The sequence below is a fragment of the Syngnathoides biaculeatus genome, chromosome 22 (assembly GCF_019802595.1).
Source record: "Syngnathoides biaculeatus isolate LvHL_M chromosome 22, ASM1980259v1, whole genome shotgun sequence".
Classification (NCBI taxonomy): Eukaryota; Metazoa; Chordata; class Actinopteri; order Syngnathiformes; family Syngnathidae; genus Syngnathoides; species Syngnathoides biaculeatus.
In genome coordinates this window covers 8,198,165-8,219,029 of record NC_084661.1, presented here as the reverse complement: position 1 = coordinate 8,219,029, position 20,865 = coordinate 8,198,165, and the positions used below count along the sequence as shown (strand labels likewise).

The 20,865-nt window shown below is 42.7% G+C and overlaps 1 protein-coding gene across 5 annotated transcripts in view; it reads left to right on the top strand.

Moving 5' to 3' along the window:
• mrtfab (myocardin related transcription factor Ab) overlaps window positions 1-20,511 on the top strand; it is a 58,032-nt gene extending 37,521 nt beyond the window's left edge. The window contains exons 14-22 of one of the 5 annotated variants that reach the window (XM_061810369.1): window positions 73-1,023; window positions 1,622-1,822; window positions 1,888-1,980; window positions 3,218-3,376; window positions 3,485-3,577; window positions 4,426-4,486; window positions 6,215-9,322; window positions 9,724-9,861; window positions 20,494-20,511. In XM_061810369.1, the coding sequence (XP_061666353.1) occupies window positions 73-1,023; window positions 1,622-1,822; window positions 1,888-1,980; window positions 3,218-3,376; window positions 3,485-3,577; window positions 4,426-4,486; window positions 6,215-6,768 (2,112 nt within the window). In that variant the 3' untranslated portion in view covers window positions 6,769-9,322; window positions 9,724-9,861; window positions 20,494-20,511. Of the gene's footprint in view, window positions 1-72; window positions 1,024-1,621; window positions 1,823-1,887; window positions 1,981-3,217; window positions 3,377-3,481; window positions 3,578-4,425; window positions 4,487-6,214; window positions 9,323-9,723; window positions 9,862-20,493 lie in introns of those variants that run through there. The other 4 variants (XM_061810371.1, XM_061810370.1, XM_061810368.1 and 1 more) reach the window with 4 other exon arrangements.
• The last annotated feature ends 354 nt before the right edge of the window (window positions 20,512-20,865 follow it).

Here is a 20,865-nt window from a genome sequence, read left to right as displayed (position 1 = left end):
TGAGCACCCTATTCCAAAAAAATATATTTGTTCTGCAGGCTTTTCTCAACACCTCTTGTTTTTTTTTTTCAGGTGAGTTCTCCCCTGACTCAACTCACCCTCCATCCCTCTCCTCGGCACCCATCCAACACCTCCCCTCTTTCACAAACGCTCAACCAACCCAAAGAAGAAGGCCTTAGCTCCTGCAGTCTCCACAGGTCATCACCTGTCTCAGTTAAGCCCCTGGAGCCTTTCTCTGTGCTAAGCATGGACTCCTCCTCCATTGACAAAGACCAGATGCTGCAGGAGAAGGACAAACAGATTGAAAAGTTGACCCGTATGCTGAGGCAGAAGCAGAGGCTGGTGGAGACTCTTAGGTCCCAGCTGGAGTTGGGAAAGATGGCAGGAGGCGTGGCATCAGAGCGGGAAGGAAGTGACAAGAGAACTGCATCTCCAGATGTTAAATCTGAGCCACTCGTTAAAGCCTCGGCCATTGAGTCCCCCGTGCTTCCCAATGGCCTGGTGAAGGTAAAGCAGGAGAATGAGGAAGGTATGACGGGAGTCATGGAGGAGGCCCAAAGCAAAAGAGTGCTCCAGCCCATGCAGTGCTCTCAGGAGACTCTGATCAGACTGCAACAGATTAATCGGCTGCAAGTCCAACAACCAGGGCAACCGAAGCAGTCGCAGAAGGTTTCAGAGCCGAAGTCAAGCCCTCAAAAGCAACACGGGCATAAAAAGGAATCCCAGATTCTCCTCCAGCAGCAGCAGCAACTCCAGCAGCTCATCATTCACCAGACGCAGCAGAAGCAGCTCATGGCCCAGCAGAAGTTGGCCCAGCAGAACCAGCTGCAACAGGCTCAAGGGAAGAAGAACCAAACGCAGCACAAGAACCCAATTCCGCTGAAGCGCGTTCAGGTGCAGATCCACAACCAGACTGTGGCCACTCAGAAGCCTGAAGCCAACCAAAGCCACCAGAGGAAGCAGCTGAAGGCTCTGCAAAGGCAGCAGCACAGACAGCAGATGGCCACTGTCGGCACACAGCAGGTGGGCATAGCGAGCCCACTTCATCACAAATCATGTTCATCACTCACATTATTAGATAAACAAAGGTTCTAAGGGACATGTACTCACACATACAACATTAGGTACACCTACAAAGACAACCGAGATTCATAAAAAGAGCAGTATCAAAGATTATATTTGTTTTTAATAGGTACAGATTATGCAGTAGAATTCATAAGACAGTGGTACATTGACTTATGAGTGCCCCAATTTACAAGTTTTTTGAGTTACGAGCCAGAATTGACATCACATACTCGGGCACGACCCTAAAAGGTGCTCATCCAACATTTCTTTGACTTTCAACTTGTTCCAATGTACCATAATTACACTTCTTAAACCCATTTAATAATGACATTTTATTACGCATGAATTAAATACACTGCTATTTTTTTCAAAGATCAATTTTCTCACATGATTTCAGTTTATATCATCTCATATGATCACAAATTTTAGTAAACAACCCAGAAAAAATACACAAATGCATCTAGTATCAGTTATATATAAATGTAAAAATCCAATTTACTTTGCTAATAACTCTCATGCTGTTGTTGTTCTTTAACCCCCCACCCCCTCTCCATAGGTGCCACCAGTCTTGATCAACCAACAGAACAGCACTCAGATTCACACTCAGGCTATTTCATTAGACCTCCTTAAGGCTGGCGGCACACTGGTCACTGACACCAATGGCAACCACTACTTGATCGCCCTCACCAGTAACACAGCGGAGGGTCAGAACCGAACACCCTCGGTGGCCAAAAGCAATGAACGTGTCACGCTGCAGGTATAGACCGGAACTAAAGGTGTACTCGTGAGTGTGAGTGTCCTTCATACTTTTTGTTCGTGCAGAGACTGCAGTCGTCCCCGAGCAAGCTGCCCAGCACTGACGGCCAATCACAAGAACAGAAAGACGGGCAGACTCCAAACCAGCCAATTAAAAAGGTATGACTACAGTCATCCATCTTTTTAGCCATGAACCACGTATCCATTTCTGTCTTCTTTCCAGTTCTAATTATTTCTGTCAACCATTTATCCATTCATGTCATGATCCATCTGTCGATCATCTATCAATTTCTGTCTGCCATCTAATATTATTGTCCATTTATCTGTCATCTATCATTTGTCTCTTGGTTTAGCTAACCTCAATCATTGATGAATTTGTCATCATCTGTCCATTTATTCATTCATCAATCCATCCATTTCCCCATATACAGTTGTGTTCATAAGTTTACATCACTTTTTGGGGGGAGGGGGGTGTCAAGGTAAATTTTTAGACAAGATTATTTGATGTTTAAAATACCCAGGATGTCCTTTTTCAAGCTATTCTGGTTGGTTGTTTGGCTATTTAGACTATGTAAATAAGTTTTGCTCTGATTGGATTGCTGATATCTTTAATTTAATTAAAATACAAATAATGATTGGTTCTTGTCAACCAGCAACAATCTTATGGCTGCAACTGTTCATAGCAACGTTATACAATGAGCTCGCACTACGATTCCGTATCGGCTGCCCATATACACTGTATTGTACTTAATGTTTATTAACCCATGAAGATAGAGCGAGATAAAGTAGCAATTGAGGAAGTAATGAGTTCCTACTGAGGACGTGGGAAGAAATCGAGAGCGGTGTACTGCATACATATCAGCTGCCACTCAGTTTTCATTCACTCTGTACACTACGAGAGATGCTCAAAACCCGCACACATCTTGATGGCATTGACTGTAAGCTTTGTTTGTTTGCTTCGTTTGCAAACAGTTTGTTGTTCAAACCGCTGAGATGTCTAACTTAAACCATGTCACAGACTTATTCTGAGCTATGTTACAGTATGTATAAAGCATTGGAAAACATTTGGATTTTGATGGAAGGGGACATTTAATAATTGTTACCCTGAAGTGTTTTAGTTTAATTTAGGTATCATTACAAAATTAAATATTTTATTCAGTTTTTATTTAAAGTATGGTACACATCTTACAAACGTTGATATTTTAGGTAAACTTATGGTCACAACTGTATCTGGTTGATCTAGCCATCTGCCAGTCATCTAACTATTTAATTATTTGTCAGGAATCGTCATTAGTTTTGCACATAATTACGAGCTCATATAGGAAAAGTATGGTAGGTCCTGATTGACTGAAATAGATTCAGCTGATAGACGCTTGCCATTGATTTCCTTCCCCAGGGACAGAAAGTGGAGCTTCACGTGGACACCAATGGCATCCCCCCGGCTAGCTCGTGTGTCACCGCACCCCCTAACCTGCAGCCCTTCTTCGACGACATGTCGGACAGCAAAAGCCAAAGCAACCTGAGCTCTTCCTTCAAGGTGCCGTCAACGCGACCGGTGCTCATCACATTTGTCTCCATTTTCATCTCTGCCCCTTGTTCTTCCCCACATTCATTGACATTTTCCTCTCCTTTCTCCTTTCCTCCCATCACTCCATCCCAGCAGAGAGAGCGGGTGTGTCCGCCCTATGACCGGCACACTCTGTTTACTCCTCCCTCCCCCAAACCCAGCACCTCTCTTCCTTCAAAGCGCTGTAAAGTATGTCCGCCATCCTATCTACCAAATGCCTTTCTCCTGACAGCCTTTTTAATTTCACCTCCTCACTTTGTGACAGAATCGCTTTATTTACATTTTGTTGATGTTTGTGTTATAGAACAGTGGTACCCAAACTCCGATCAAGTCCACAAAATATTTGTTACTGGACCCCATTAGAAAGAATGACCAACTTAAATCATTTCCGTTTTTATTGCCTTTTTGTGCATTAAATGTGTTGTTTTGAAAAATAGCTGGCTTTTCATTGCCGCTACAGCTGCGTGACTCAACTTGACATAAAGACTGCACAAAACGCCGCAGCACTTCTGTTTCTCCTCCCAGCCGACTCACTTCTGGCGACGCCCGCGCACAAAGAACGAATCATTTCATAAACTGATTCAGTTCATTCCGTTCAATAAAGAGATTTGTTCTTTTGACCAAAACGTTCATGAGCAAAACACTAGATTAACTTGGAAAATAACAATAATTAGTAAAAAAAATTATTTCAAGAGCTTTTTTTTTTTTTCAAAAGGAAAAGGCCACCTGAGTAGGCAGAAGACCCTGCAACCTCAAAGAAAATGAGAGGTGCTTTTATCCTATGTGTTTTGGTGAGGTTTATTTTTTATGCATTTATGTAATATGGTGAGTTATATTTTTCATGCATTTAGCATTCGTTTTTGAGCCTGTGGTGTTAATTTGCCACACCTTGACAACCAGTCTATTTAAAAAATATGCCTTCTATAAACTGGTCCGTGGTGCAAAAAAATGTTGGGAACCACTGTTGTATAGGACATTTATAATTTTTGATACATTTGTATGTGCTTCCCAAATAATATAGTCTCTTCTGTTTGCAGGGGAATGGCGTCAATTGTCAGCAGATGGACGACCTCTTTGACATCCTTCTCAAGAGTGGAGGTACTGACGTGTTTCAAACACACACCCGCTCAACTGTGTCTCAGCATAGTTGTAGTTCGCTACGATACAGTATGGTTCAGCTTGTATTGTAGGCACAGTGTGTGTGTGTTTGTGTGTTTTATTTCGAGGGGGTTTCCTGCCAAGTTTCCTTGTTTATCTTGGGGGTTACGTTTCAAAACTCCGCCCACTGTAGATGAAACCTGCAAAGTAGTGGCAGATTATTTATACATAGTTAATGTAAATGTTTGTTGTGCAATAAGTGATACTGTAGAGAGCATTGTCGTACTGTATTTGTCCACTTAAGATTACTATCTACACGTGCATAAGGACACGAAATTTGGGTGATTGAGAAATGTAAGCATTGGTCCAAGTGGGTCCGGCAGATCCTGCTGCTTCTTTGGATTTGTTCTTGTCTGTATTGTCTGTGCACCACCTGTACGTCGGGTTAACGTTGGTATTTGTGAATTTATCATATTACATTAGCCTGACTGTGGCTTGTGTGTTAAACAGCGGCATTCCAGTCATGTTATTTTTATCCTCAAAGTATTTTGTGACTTATCCAAATGTACGAGTATCAGTAAGGTTTGGGGTTTTTTTTGTAAAACAATATGAGCCCATTTGTCCTAACATGAGTCATTGCTGCCACATTAAACTCAAATAGCAAGTAAAGTTATATGCACCAGAGATTGACAGGTGAGTAACTGCAGTTCACTGACCAAAACAAAACAATAATTGCGACATGCTGAATGCACATTGATTGAATGTTAATTTGTGATAAAAGTCCTCCGGATTTTGCCAGAATTCCGGATTTTCAATTTTCATGAAAATTCTTCCGGAAAATTGAGGAAAAATTGCCTAAAATTAATCCAGATATTAGTTGACAATATTGAACGAACACACGTTTATTGAGTTCATTGTTTTGCTTTCACGAGGGTAGCCATGTTGAGGCACTAACACTAGTAACAGTAACGCCCCTCCCCTCACATTCTCATGACCTCGCCATATCTCGGAGATTTAGAAATTTCGGCGAGAACGGAAGCCACAAAGGAAGTCATTATACTATTGGTATTACTAGATCTATATCTAAGATAGTGAGCAAACTGGTCGAGTGTATTTGAGACTTAAACGCTAATAGTAATTACTACAGATCAACTTCTTTAACATGTTTTTCTGTACGGTGTAGAAATTCTAGGCTATATTTTCCTGTATATTCTATATCTATACTATAGCATGTATATCGTGGGGAAAAGGGCAATTTTAGATGTCTTTTTACTGAATAGTTCACTTAATTCATTTGTCTTGAGATAAGATAGCATATTTTAATGATAAATGTGATTTTGTGCAATCCAGTGATAGGAGGATGGGGGGCAAAAAAATCTGGGCTTGGCCCTTGGGGAACTTCTGCCCAATTTTTTTGGGTCAGGACTTAAAAATTTTACTTACTTTTACTGTCAGAATTTTGTTCACAGATATCGCCAGAATGCACCACAACCATCCATTTTTTCAAAAATTTTACAGGGGCATGCCCCCGGACCCACCGAGCAGGAATTCACACCTTCAGTGGTCGTAATTGTATTTTCAGGAATTTTCAGGAAAGTCCACTTTCATCTCTAGTTAATATAGTGAGGGATTTCTGTTCAGGATAGGGCAGTGTGAGATTGTGTCATATGTCACTCAATTTTTTGCAAAGTTTTCAAAAATTCCCTTCTTTTTTTTGTTCTCCAACAGAAATCCCTGGTTTTAAGGCCAACCCGGACCCATCACTCGCCCCTCTGCACTCTGATCCACCCTCTCCCACTACCCCGTCATCCCCTCTCCACCTCTCCCCTCCCACCCCCACTTCTCCTCTCATCTCCCCTCCAGCCCCCCCAGGAGAGCCCGGCACAGGCGGTGGTCGCCTGGAGGACTTCCTGGAGAGCTCCACGCTGCTCGGCGTCGAGCCTGGCGGTGGCCTGACTCTCATGGACGACCTCCATAGCCAAATGCTGAGCGGTTCTGGCATCTTGGACCACCCGTCCTCCCCAATGGACACATCTGACCTGGGCTTTTCCACCCACTCGCCGGAGCTGGGGTTGCTCGACGTGGCTCTGGACAGTATGGACTGGCTGGACATCTCCATGGTGGGGAACTCCAGCGGCAGGAGCGGCACGGGGGTAGGAGGAGGAGGAGGGGACGGGGGGACGAGCCTGACCCCCCTGGCGCCGCACACACCACCGAGCGTCTTCTCTGCTGACTTCCTGGACAGCACAGACCTGCAGCTGCACTTGGAATCGTGTCTGTAGCCTCAGACGACGGCGCGCTGCGCTCAGGCTCCACCTTGATACCTTCTCTATGCTGTCTCTTATCACTGCTGGGCTATCTGGCACACGCATATGGAAAACCGTTTGACAATTTATTCAATATCCTTGACATCCATCTGAAGGTCATTGTACTAGTCTCCACTTTGTCCTCAGTTGTAAAACAATTCAGTGCACTAATAACAATTTTTCCCACTACTAGTACCACTTTTGACCATTGAGTATGGGCATTGATTAATCCATACTTGTTAAGTACACTGTTGCAATGGTAATACCACTAGCACCAAATAGATGGCATGTGTCATTTACTAGTAGCTTCCTGGAATTTACTAATATCACCAAAATGCCCACGAGCAGTTTTTCCTCTCTAATAACGTGTCGTTATCCCACTGGCCAGTTGCCAAATTTGTTCTAATAGCGAAGCTATTTCATACAGTTGTGGGGAAGAGGCTGCAAGCAAGATAGAAGCATTCTACTAGTGCGGCCGAGTCGTTGCATTGTGCAGAAATGTCTTACAAGTAGTGGGGGAAAAAAATGTTTCAAGTTAGTTGTTCCGTTAGTGTGCTCAATTGTCTTACTGGTGAGGACAAAGAGTGTACGAGTACAGTGAGCAAGGATCTTGAATAAATGTTCAACCGGCGTTGCATACGAGCACACATACACACGCAGCCCTTTCTATTACTGGCTTTAATATGCACTATGAGTTGGACTTCAAGCAAGTTATTGTATTTCACTGAAGATCCATCAGCATTTCCCGCTGTAGGTGACGCAGTCATTTCAAAGAAACGGTTACCCATCAGACGTACGATCAGATGGACGTGTGTGAAGTGCGTGTGTGTCAGTGCCTCCTAAACTTTGCACTTGTCAGATTGGTTGAAGGGGGGGGGGGCGCTCAGGTCAGCAGACGAATGTCGGGCGAAGCCCCCTTTTGTTACGTGACTGGTCAGCTAAGGTTGGCGGGGGGGGGGGGGGCATCAGTGGCCCCCCCTACATCACCAGAGCAACCTGAAGCCCACCCACGCCAGTCAAAGCAAAACACGCACAACCGTCACTGGTTGTCAGTTGCTGTTGAAATGAACCTTATCAGTGGCGACAGGTTTAATTGAAGCCTCGTTAAGAGGTTGCGTATTATTGGTAACATTATGGTAGACCACTATGTATTGCTGTATATGGGGTGTATATTATCAATTGTTCATATGGCTATTTTTTTTTCTTATCTGGTCCTTTAGTTGAGCTTGCCAGCTGGGGGTAATGGGGTGATGGCGGGGCCTCCAAACACTTGGACCTTGTCTTTTTTTTTCTAAGAATAAAGAAAAAAAGCTATGAAAAGTCTTGTCTAAATTATTAATTTAGCTTAACAAGCTGACTATTGCAGGGCAGAGGTGGTTTTTAAAGTAAGATGAACAATGGTACTGTGCATTAAGCATTTGATTAAATAGCATTCATATTATTAATTATAGTTAGTCATAATTTAGGGCAGCACAGTGGGGAAACTTGTAAGAGCGTTTGCATCACGGTTTGGAGGACCGGAGTTCAAATCCCACCCCCACCTGTGTGGAGTTTGCATGTTCTCCGTGTAGCTGTGTGGGTTTTCTCCGGGCACTCCGTTTTCCTCCCACATCCCAGAAATGTTCATTAATTGAAGACTAAATTGCCTGTAGGTGTGATTGTGAATGCGTCTAGTTGTTCGACACTATGTGCCCTGCGACTGGCTGGCAACCAGTCCAGGGTGTACCCTGCCTCCGGCCCGTTGAGAGATGGAATAGGCTGCAGCACCACTGGGGCCCTCCACTCCCTCAGAAGGGTTGCTGGGGGCCTCCACTCCCTCAGAAGGGTTGCGTCAGGAAGGGCATCCGGCGTAAAAATTGTGCCAAACATATATGTGCGTTCATCTGGGATGACACGCTGTGGCGACCCCGAAAGGGACAAGCCGAAAGAAACTTCCTTACTCCTGTAACCTTTGTGTGGATAAGGGGCTAAGAAAAAGAATGGATGGATGAGTTGTAATTTACAGATTCCCAAAACTACTGTATTTCACATTTGACCCCATCTACAGATGACCCAGTGTACTCCTCAACCCCTTGTTAAAATGTAAAAATAGACCTTTGGTGCTTAAGTTTGCCCATCCCTGCCTACGTGTGGTCCTCACCTTACGAATGAGTTTCTACGTAAATTGGAACGTGCCGTCATCTTATCAGAACAAAGTCTTCACGCAGAGGCGAATAATAATCACAGAAGATGGCGAAACCTGATAATCGCCACAAGGGGGCGCCGTGAAACAAATTGCTAATTTAAATGAAAATCTATAACGAAACAACACTCATACTCAGACCAGCATCTTTATATGAAGTAATCGTGTACAGTAAGAATTAATGTCCTAGCTTGAAATCTTTTGTATTCAGTTTGTATTTTTGTACTTGTATTTTATATTCACATGTTACTGGAGGACGAGAGTGACTTGAACGCCAGGTGCACTCATTTTTTTAAGTTTTTCTAACGATGCTTGACGGGGCTCGAAGTCTGAAAAGTACTGGAAACGGTCAGTAAAACCTTATCATCAAAACCCCTCGACACACCATTGGTAGTTCTTTCCTTTTTTTTTCTATTTGCCACGCAGATGAATTTATTTTGAACATTGAAAAACCGGTATTAGCGCAATGGCTAACTTGAACATCATAAAAAACATTTGATGCAACTATGTAAATGGTTCTTCTGAGCTCTCTTTAAACCATTCATAGACCCACAACATTAATACATACAGTAAAAGAGATTTCACGTTTCTTGTATTATATTTCAAAAGTTTTCCAAAGCATGCAAATTTGTGTCTATTGAAGCATGAATAGCAGATTTTTCTCCCCCCACATACTACACATGCACAGTATTGAATATCACTCTACGAGGTTTGTCATTTATTTTTTCTTTTGAAATCTTTAATTCTAGCTAATGTGGCATCAACAAATTACAGTGTCACAACTTCAGCAGCATCTCTTCCGCCTCAGAAGAGCTCGGGGACGGAAGCAACAAAAACAAAAGGCTCCATTGGACCCTGGTGACTGGCGGTCTTTTCGAAGTTTTCAGGTATGCAAAGAACAGATTTTTATTTCCTAAACAAAAGCTCTTCAACATTAATGCAATTTTACACTTTTACCATCAAAAATATAACCAACAACAGATCTGTTGCCCTTCCTGTATTAGAAGAAATTCCTCACACTCCAGAGTTTTAATCATGTCTCCATTTGTCAAATTATCAATTGTCAAATTATGATTTTGTACTTAGAATTTCCATCCATCCAATTTCTTAGCCGCTTATCCTCACGAGGCTCGTAGGAGTGCTGGAGCCTATGCCAACTGTCAGTGGACAGGAGGTGATGTACACCGTGAACTGGTTGCCAGCCAATCGCGAGACACATGGAGACAAACAGTTGCACTCCCAATCACACCTAGGGGCAATTTAGAGTCTCCAATTAATGTTGCACGTTTTTGGGATGTGGGAGGAAACCGGGGTGTCCAGAGGCAACCCACACAGGCAGGGGGAGAACATGCAAACAACACACAGGCGGGTCCAGGATTGAACCCGGGTCATCAGAACTGTGAGGCCAACGCTTTCCAGCTGTTCCACCATGACGCCTTGTTCGTCATATAACTATGAAACCATAATACGATCAGTGCAATTTGATTTCCTTTGTAAATTAATGTAAAAGTGATGGAAGGAGTCACCTCATAAAATCTCGCTTAGCGTGGTGCCACATAAGGAAAAATGAGAATATAAAAATATGACCCTATGAGGGTAAATACTTTTTCAAAGTCCAGGACGTTACATATTTACTGCAAAGATGCTATAGCTGTGTATCATATTATTTTTCTTTACATGGGAAATTGGATGAGCCGTCAGGATATTTTGGGGGGGGGGGGGGCTTCCTGCTGCAACTGCGGAGCCTTTGATAACACGGATGTGAAGGCTGACATTTGCACAGCTAAGAGAGGCTGCAGAGTGGGTGGCAAAGGGGGGGGGTTGAACCGAGACAAAACAGCAGTGACAGCTTTGTTCTTACACCTGTTTGGCGTTTGGTGAGTAAAAGCACAAACAAGTGCTGCAGAGGAGACGACACCAAATGGAAAAACTGCTGCGCGAGGCAGTGAACTGCATTTTCCCAACATCAAGCGCATGGTGCCCATCCCAGCTCAAACCTTGGACCTTTTTGCTGAATTTGGAGGGCATGGGGGTGGAGGGATCCTTTCATATTAAAAAAGAAAAAACTTTCTGTTCTGGGAAAAAGCAATGTGGCAAGGAAATATGTTGAAGTGAGTTGAGGATTGTCATTTACAGGTACAGTAGTGCCTCGGTTCTCGACCACAATCCGTTCCAGAAGGCCGGTCGAGAAGTGAAATGTTCGAAAACCGAAGCGCGTTTTCCCATTACAATTAAAGGAAAATGAAATAATGCGTTCCAAGCCTAAAAAATAGTTTTTGTTAGCTTTTCCTGATAATAAACTCCATAGTAGAAATACGTGTATAGTTTAAATACTTTCTATAATTAAGTCATTTAAGAAATATATTTATTTTTTGCTTAAAATGTATGCTTTAGTTGTAGAGTATGCTAGGCTGGGAGTGCATTGCCATATCTGTAGCGACTCGGCCCCCAGCCTTGTAAACCTTTTTTTATTAACAAAAGTGTAGAATAACTTTAAACAAGCAAAAATGAGGGCAAAAAAACTGTATTAGTGCTTTTGTCATCATCATGTAGGTAACTACCCATCCATTTTCTTAGCTGCTTATCCTCACAAGGGTCACGGGAGTGCTGGAGCCTATCCCAGCTGTCAATGGGCAGGAGGCGAAGTACACACTGAACTGGTTGCCAGCCAATCGCAGGGCACATGGACACCCCGGGGCAATTTAGAGTGTCCAAATTAATGTTGCATGTTTTTGGGCTGTGGGAGGAAACCGGAGTGCCCGGAGAAATCCCACACAGGCACGGGGACAACATGCAAACTCCACTCATTCAGAGTCAGGATTTGAACCCTAGACCTCAGAACTGTGAGGGCAATGCTTTACAGCTGAGGCACGGTCCCACCTAGGTAAATATGTATATTTTTAAAGGGAATATATTTAGTCAAAGATTTTCATTGTTCGCTTACAATATATGAATCAATTTATTTTTCTTTAAGCACGTTTTGTTATTGTGGTTTGGGTTTGTGTGACTGTAGAACCGCTCGGCACTGTGCTTAAAGTTCTTTCTAATACGTATTACAGTCATTTAAAGATATCGTGTTAGCTTTTCATATACACAGTAATCATATTTGGGAACAAAGGGCACCTTTTAATTGTTTGAACGTGTTTGCAAGCATCTTTTACGTTGCTGGTCGTCAGTCTTTGTCTATATGTGCCCTGCAATTGCCCAGTGACCAGTCCCGGGTGTACCGTCACCATCTCACCCGCAGCCTCGATGATTAGCAGGATAGAAAATAGATCGATTGAGGTCTAAACTTATCCGATGGTGACCTCTTGTTTTACATTCCGTACAGTGTTGGGCAAGCTACTTGGAAAATATAAGCTACACTGCAAGTTATTCTCCATTATGCTACGTACTTGTGGCAAGTTAAATCTAGACTAAATTAACAAAAGTAGCAAAGCTACTTCAAATATCTTTTTAGATTTTTTTGTACCGCCGCTCAGGCCCAAAATCAATTCTGGATATTTGGACATCAGCAGGAGGGACAGTGATGAAGCGTGATTTAAATTTCGGAAAGGTCGCATTTCGGGTTAATCAGGGTCCATGCAATCGTTTGACTGCAGAAAGATGAAGCATGAATGCCAAGCTTAGCTACTCTGTGGGGTTTTTTTCTAGCCCATTGACTCCTCACACACACACGATCGTCTCGGCGTCTTTGAGGGCTGGTGAGTCCGGTGATTGATCCGAACTCAGAGGAGCGATGATGCTTCCCGCATGGCGTGACATATTCTCAGCTTCGCCTCAAACTTTGTGTGTGTTTGTGTGATTGTAGTGCGCATCACTGAGTGCAAATGTCCAAGGATCATTCAGATAATCAACATGTTTACATTTCTCAGTTCAAGCTAAAACCCACTCACACACTCAATGCAAAGGGGGCGCTGAGCTATTACGTAGATTGCTGCAATAGTTACAGGACTTCATAAAATACCATGGCAGCTCATCAAAGGAAAAAATTAAAATTCATTTTTCTAACTTTCTTTTCCTTTTTAAATCACAAACACGTTTGCATTGTCCGGGCTGCGTGCAGAAAAAAAAAAAAAAAAAAAACATCGTAAAAACAGACAGAACACGTCTCAACGGCTATCTAGCATGAGAAAGGTTGACGCCTTGAACTTTAACGGCGCCGGAAAAAAAAAACACAGCTAGATGAAAATCAATTGGCCGACTTGGACAATGGATTTCACGTCTCATATTGTAAAAGTTCAATCTCGCTTGCTTCTGCGGTGAAACTTCACTTGATCGCTGCAGTCACACAAAGCGGAAAAAAAGAATAAATGAAAAGAAACAATATCATTGAAGCGCCACTGACACCAAAATATACATTTTAAAATCAGTATTGTTATCAAAACTAGATAATATGATTCACTTTGATGATAATACGAGTTGAAAAAAGTGAGCTTGGAGCGTTTTATTAAAGCGCAAAGTTGCGAAAGTATGACGTGAAATCGCAGTGGCGGCCATATTCTCTGTGATGTCATTTACAGATGTCAGACTGGTGCAGTCGCCATAGAAAACACGCTGTGCCACTTGCTATGGCAGATGAACAAGAGAGATTTTCAGATTTTTCTGACACTGAAGTTCTTTTTGAGGAAGAGAACATCTCAGAAGCGAGGGAGGTGACTGGGGCAACATTACCCTATTGTTTCGAGCCATATTTAGATGATATGTGGATCACTTCTAACTAACAAAAGACTCCCCGACAGTTGCGGAAGATGAGGAACCTGATCAAATATTCAAAATGACTGGCCAATAATCGTTCGATTCCCTCACTCTTTTTAAAAGTCTTTATATGGAGCATACTCAGGAGGACCCATGCCGGGCGAAGTAAGTAGGTCAGGGGTGCCCAGACACCGGTGACCAGTGAGTGTGTGTATGTGTGGGGGGCTCCTTTCTGCCGACCCACATCCGCGCCAGCTAACACCGGTTCGCGCGCACATTTAGCACCCCTGACTTACGTACTTTTATTCCGTTATTATGGTGCGGATCTTTTGTTACGCTCTGGGAGAAGGATTACGTCGTCGGACGTGAACAGAGCTTTTTATTAATATCGCTGCTTTCGGACAAGTACACGGACACCACAATGCCTTCCTGGAACATTCGCTGGAAATAACATTTGTTCGACTTTGGTGACTATACGTCGTTTGGCTAGTTAGCTTGTGTTACACACTACTAAACTGTCTTACTGTTTTTGTACTTCTATTTTGTTATTGTTTTGTGTTGTATTGTTTGTGATTAAATTGTCTTACACGCAATACAAGTGCTTTGTTATATGTTGCCCGTTAGACCAAGCAGATTTATTAATTATTAAATTATCACGTAACGTGCTATAAACTGTGAGACAAATTAGTCCCCCTAACTATTATTTTTTTTAATAACTCTATACACACCTACTTGTTATTTAGAACACACAAAGCTCTCGTCCTTTGCGCCTGTGCAATCCATTTTTCACAACAAACCGGGTCTTTTTGAAACGTGTGAAGAGTGAATCCATCCTCCGTAGTGTTCGGGCAAAATCCAGCAATACAACGAGCCGGCATTTTGGCTAACGCAGAAGAAACAGCTAATTTCTGACTGGTACAATAGGTATAAACACTTGTGGGCAATGTGGGCATCTGGAAAAAATGTCATTTCCTGCTGCTTCTCCAAAATGAATGCCTCGAGAGGATTTTCATGGTGGGAGATGAAAAAAATCCATATACGGCAACATGAATGGATGAGTCCATTCCAGCTGATTTTTTTTTTTTTTTTGGTTAACATCATTCTAAGTTTTATGTTTTAGGTGTCAGTGGCACTTTAAAGAAATCGAATAATTGTTTTCCACATTAATTGAGCCACTCTTTGATGTAACAATCTGACAAACCCTTGAACCGAAGACCCTAAATATGGTTTCCTGCCTTTTCCGCCACTTCGGAAACGTTCCAGCACATAATTGAGGGCGTGGCACTTGAGAGGTGACGGGTTCCAGAAACAGAACAGGTCGGCACAAAGGCGCCGGGGAATGAGATTCATTACGATCATGCACAGAGAAAAAGATCCTGGCGGCGGCGATGCGCCCGAGCTAAGCGGGCTCAAAGGAGCTCATTGTGGAAATGACTTGTAGCAGGCCCCAAATCGAGCTCCATATTTGCATCTCCTTTCATTTCGGAGAAGGTCACTCCGAAGAGGTGGAAAACGCACACACAAACACATTATTTTCATGACAGCGGTGCACTCTTTGCTTTGTGCGTGTGTATAATACAAATCAACAACAACAACAAAAACATTCATCTCCTGTTGCTCCTCTCATGAAGTCACATTTGAGATTGACTGACAATCTCAAATAAACATTCATTCAGCTGTCTGTTATTTGTTATATAAATAGTTTGCTTCATTGTTGTCGATCATAAATGCATCATATGCAAAGATTAAAAAGTCTACACACTCCCGTTCAAATGCCTAGAGGCCAAGATAAATCATTTCAAAACTTTTTCCCATCATTAATATGGCCTATCCATTGTAGAACTCAATTGGAATGTTTTGTATATATTTTTGAAATGGCAAGTAAAAATTAAGAGCTAAGATGCTGTGGTTGCACAAGTGTGCACACCCTCTTCCAGAGATGTGGCTGCTCACAATTAATCAGTAACATTATTAAATGGAAGTCAGCACACACCTGCCACCATTTTAAGTGCTTCTGATTTACCCCAAATAAAGTTCAGCCCTTTTAGTGGGCTTTTGGTGATTGTGTTGTTGTAATCCGACTAACAGTTAACGCATTGTTTTTTTTTTTTTTTTTAACAATCAGGTGAGCTCCAAATGCACAATGATGGCTGAGTGATTTTTGCATATGAATGAGATATGTCAGTTAAATATTGCATCAATGGAAACTTCATTTTTGTTTTTTCTTTGCATGTCTGAGTGGAGCACACACAATTGAATCCAAATCTCATGCGGGAATTTTATTTATTGGCAGTAATCATTTCCGGTTCCCTGGCAAATGAGCCCTTCATGTTCAAATGTGATTCAATGAACAAATGAGAGCATGCACACAAACATTAGAAACGCAGCTAAAGCATTACCTACCGAACAACGTTAATTGGATTTCATTAAAAAAAGAAAGAACTTACTATGAGCAAAAGGTTATCATGAAAATGAGCTCAATTGCAGCATGTTTTATTTATTCCAGCGATTGTTCAAAAATACTGTGATGCCTTGAGATTTGTGACTGTTGTCTGTCTCCGTGTGCCCTGCGATAGATACTTTTCACTGTCATCACGCCGACCACGTGTTTGTTTGTTTTGGACGGCAAGATCGTGTCTACATATCATGGCTAGGTAAATAGGATAAATGTTAAATAGATAAATAAATAGATTTTTCTAGATAAATGTTTACTGTAATGTTTTGGCCACGGTTATCGTTTTGATCTTTTATCTTGAAAGTCCTTTGACAAACGAACACTTTAACCAGAAGTGATTGAGGGACTTGTGCTGGCGTGAGGAATAAAAAAAAGAAGAAAGAAGCCACATGTGAAACTGAGAGCATTGTGTCAACGTCAGCGGGGCGCGATGAGACACGGCGATAAAGAAGTGAGCTATAGAGGTTGGCGGGGGGAAAAAGCCAAATAAATTTCACGTTAAACAGTACAGTTGGACTCCCGTCTACGTTATTCAATAACACATAAACAAAATATCATAACATAGTGTCAGAGTGACGGAAGCCTAACTACGGACTCACGGGAAAGAAAAATAAACTTAACGAAGATGACGAGGAGGCATTCGGTGTTCCAACTCACCCAATTTACCAGATGCGTGGCGGAGATCCAAGCAACACGCCGAACTCATGTTCACAGGACCGCTTAAAAACAGAGCTGAAGAGGAAAAGTGCAGTTTCCTCCTGCTGTGGATCGGCGAAAAAGGACGGGATGTCGGCAATACGTGGACACTGGCCGGAGACGAACATAAGTTGATAAAAACGTATTACGAAAGTAAACCCCATATTTGCTGGACAGAAATTTCATGAGAAGGCGCAAGGTAACTGGGAGTCATTTGAGCACTTTGTGACAGAACTCAAGCTGTTGCTTAAAGACCATAACTACACAAACAGCGATGAGATCATCAGAGACCGAGTGTGCACGAAAAGTTACTCAGCCAGGGGCCGACACTCACGCTAAAAAAAAACGATCGGCATAGCCCGCTCCCACGAATTAGCAAAAGTGCAGGTAAAGGCAATGGACAATCACGAGCTTCACGTTTAGCCACCGCTAACAGAAAATTAGTTGAATGCCCAGCAAAAGGTAGACAGTGCCTGAAGTGTCAGACGCCTTTTTCTGTCTGTTCTTTCAACCATAAACCACAAAACAAAATACCATGATGGAAAGGCCGTAAAATGCTTATAAGAAAGCCAATATTCACAAAAAGATCACTAAAACACGCGAGTTGTATTGTAGTTTTGCCGTCCGATGGGGGTGGTAAACAAAAGTCATGTGACTCATGACGTCACGTGAAAAGTATCTATCGACTGGCAACCACTTCAGGGTGTACCCATATCGACAAACTTACACAAATGTTCATAGACATGAAAATTGGAATTGTGTCTCTTTAACGATGCATTCGCAATCCAAACTCAAACAAAGGAAATATAAATCCATAAAACCAAATGATAGATGACACATGCATCAGCACAAGTTAAGCAAGAGTCAGATCGTTAGATATTTCCCACTTGGACTAAACGACCCATGTGAGCATCTTCCTCTTTGGTCTCCAGCCAAACATTTCTCCTTTACTCTTCCTCCCCCAATTTCTTTTCTTTCTTTTTCTTTCTTCCCAGTCAACCTCCTCCCCCCTGTCCTACATTTACGCCCGTCTTTTCACTCTCTCCATTACACTCCCGCTCTCGATTATGCTCGCGCACGCACACTCGCCGCGTATAACGAAACGCAGAGGGTGCACGGAGTTTGTTTGGAGATGACGACACATAAAGGATGGGGGATTTTTTTGGGAGGGAGGCGATTTGTGGAAAGCCGAGCTAAAAGGCCCTTGTCAATCTGGCTTAGAACTCCACTGGAAACGTCCACGTTGGTGGGTTTTCAGGGAAAAACTGAGAGAAAACGCTCACAACTTGGCTGTAGGGTGACATTTGCTGAAGTGAGAGAGTTTTGCGTGAGCATTGGCAAATGTGTGGCCAAGCTGCGGCCTGACTCGGACGACCCACAAAGATTCAGGACTCAAAACAAACGCACACACCTGCAGCAAGGATGGATATCTGAGAATGAGGAGCTCAGGGAGGCCGAGGAACGATGCCAGCATACGGCAGAGGAAAGAGTGTGTGTATGCGTGTGTGTGTGTGTGTGTGTGTGTGTGTGTGTGTGTGTGTGTGTGTATGTGTGTGTGTGTGTGTGTGTGTGTGTGTGACTGCGCATGCATGCATGAAAAGCAAGAGCAGACGCGGACGGCAGTACCGATAAGGAGATGATGAACAGGAGTGACCACAGCAGATGTTTGCTGTCCTCTGCGTGTCGCCCACTAACACACACACACACACATTTCCAGAAATTGCCTGTGAAAGCTGTAATACCAAGGAAATAAAAAAAAGGGGGGGAAATGGACAACAATACTTCACAACATACATTTTGATCAGGTGTTGAGGGAGTGTGTGTAATTCATGGTTTAAATCTCCTTAATCTCTGCTCGTCTGCTCTTTCTTCAGTTTTCACATTCCCGAGACAAGCATGGAAGGTTCATTGAAGACTAAATTGTCCGTAGGCGTGAATGCTAATTGGTGTAAATGTGCCCTGCCATTGGTTAGTGACCATTCGCATTTGAAGCCAGCCTCTCGCCCAAGGTGGCCAGGGAGTTGAAAGAAATGAAAATACTTGTAGTGGCAAAAAATACAAAACAATAAAAGGTCCAAAATGTTGCGATTCAGCTGCTCGATTCATCTTCAAATTTATTATGTAGCCTTTTTCGTAGGTTGGACTACTTCACTGTGTGCATATTCAAGTCAAAAAGTTAACTGATATATCAAAAGTAGGTGGCACGATGGCGCAGCTGTAACGCATTGGCCTCACAGTTCTGAGGTCTCAGGTTCAATCCTGGATCCCCCTGTGTGGAGTTTGCATGTTCTTTTTGTCCATGCGTGGGTTTCCTCTGGGCACTCCAGTTTCCTCCCACATCCCAAAAACAGGCAGCATTAATTGGACACTCGAAATTGCCCCTAGTTGTGATTGTGAGTGTGGCTGTTTGTCTCCTGCGATTGGCTAGCAACCAGTTAAAGGTCTAATCAAAAGGAAATATATTTTATTTGTCCATTGTACAAATGTAGCTAAAATTTGCTTTGAAAAAATATTGAAAAAACTCAACACAACAGAAATTCAATAAATTAGCGCCATAGTGCACATTTTCTTTGTGATGCGAATGCCTCCGATGTCTGTTTCAAACCGAGGCTCTGTTGAAGCTGCTTCCGTGTGACGTAACGCCAAGACAACCCCAGAACAGAAATGGCTTCCTACATAGACAATCATACACGCTGCAAGTGGGCTCTCGAGGAGATAGACAGCAGTGATAAAGAAGTTTTTATGGAATGCTCTTTGGAAGAGATAGGAACTGAAGAGGAGAAATTTTCTTATTCTTCCCGTGTTTGAAAAACATTCCATGCAGTTGTGGTTGCAATTCAACCATATAAGTATGTTCGAACCGGAGTTGACAAATGCCACACAACAACAGGATTCGACGAGACCTGACGAAGTTGACGTGGAACTTCGCACCTGATACGCCGACTCGTAGGTGTCTCAAGAAATCTACGTAGACCTTGTTGACGAAACAATCTAATTCAAACACGTTTAAACGTCTGATGCTGCTTGCACACAACAGTGAGTTGTTTGTTGTTGTTGTTGTTGTTGTTGTACAAGCAACTAAGTCGGCATAAAACAAAAATCGAAACCTTTGGTATAGTTCTGCATTTAAAGATCACATATTTATATTTACATACATTTAGCCCATATTTTAAATAATGCACCTAACACTTAAGAGCACACACCGCTGTAGTCAAATTTCAGGAAGACCTCAGCGTCAACAGTACACTAACTTTATACAGTGCCCAAATTTTGTCACCTCATAAATACCACATGGATACGGATATTGATTGAACACATACATACTTACATGCTACCGAAGTACTCTGTCTCAACCAAACTCAACCTTTGTCTTAGGTCAGTTGAAAAAACAAGAGGACGCTTGTGAGGGTAAGCGGCTAAGAAAATGAACGGATCAAAAGTAAAATCATGACCAGTCAACGTAAATCACCGTTGTTGAAACCGTAGGAGCTGGTGATTTTGAATAATGTGCAGCTTTAGGTCAGAACTTTATGGTAATAATTACATATTTTTCTTTTGGGCGCAATGTGAAAGTGTTTTTTTGAATTATTTCTGAGAACTAAATGCTTACGATACAGCATCCCCAAATAATTTCATCTCAATATTTCTTTCCACCCTCCCCATCTCCAAGTCCTCAAGTCTCTCTCTCTCTCTCTCTCTCTCTCTCTCTCTCTCTCTCTCTCTCTCTCTCTCTCTCTCTCTCTTTCTCTCTCTCTCTTTCTCTCTCTCTCTCTCTCTCTCTCTTTCTCTCTCTCTCTTTCTCTCTCTCTGGCACCAATGAGAGGTAAACAGAGGAGGAGAGCTGCTTTGGTTCCTGAACTGTTGCAGCACTCAGTGGAGCACCCCCCCACCACCAGCCTGCCCGCCCCCCACCAAACACACGTACGCTCACACTCGCGCACTCATGCATTGCACTGGTCGCCTTTTAACCGTGCAGGACAGTTGAGAGGAGAAGAAGAAAGGTGAAGAGTTTAGTTTTTTTTGGGGGGGGGGTGAAAAAAGA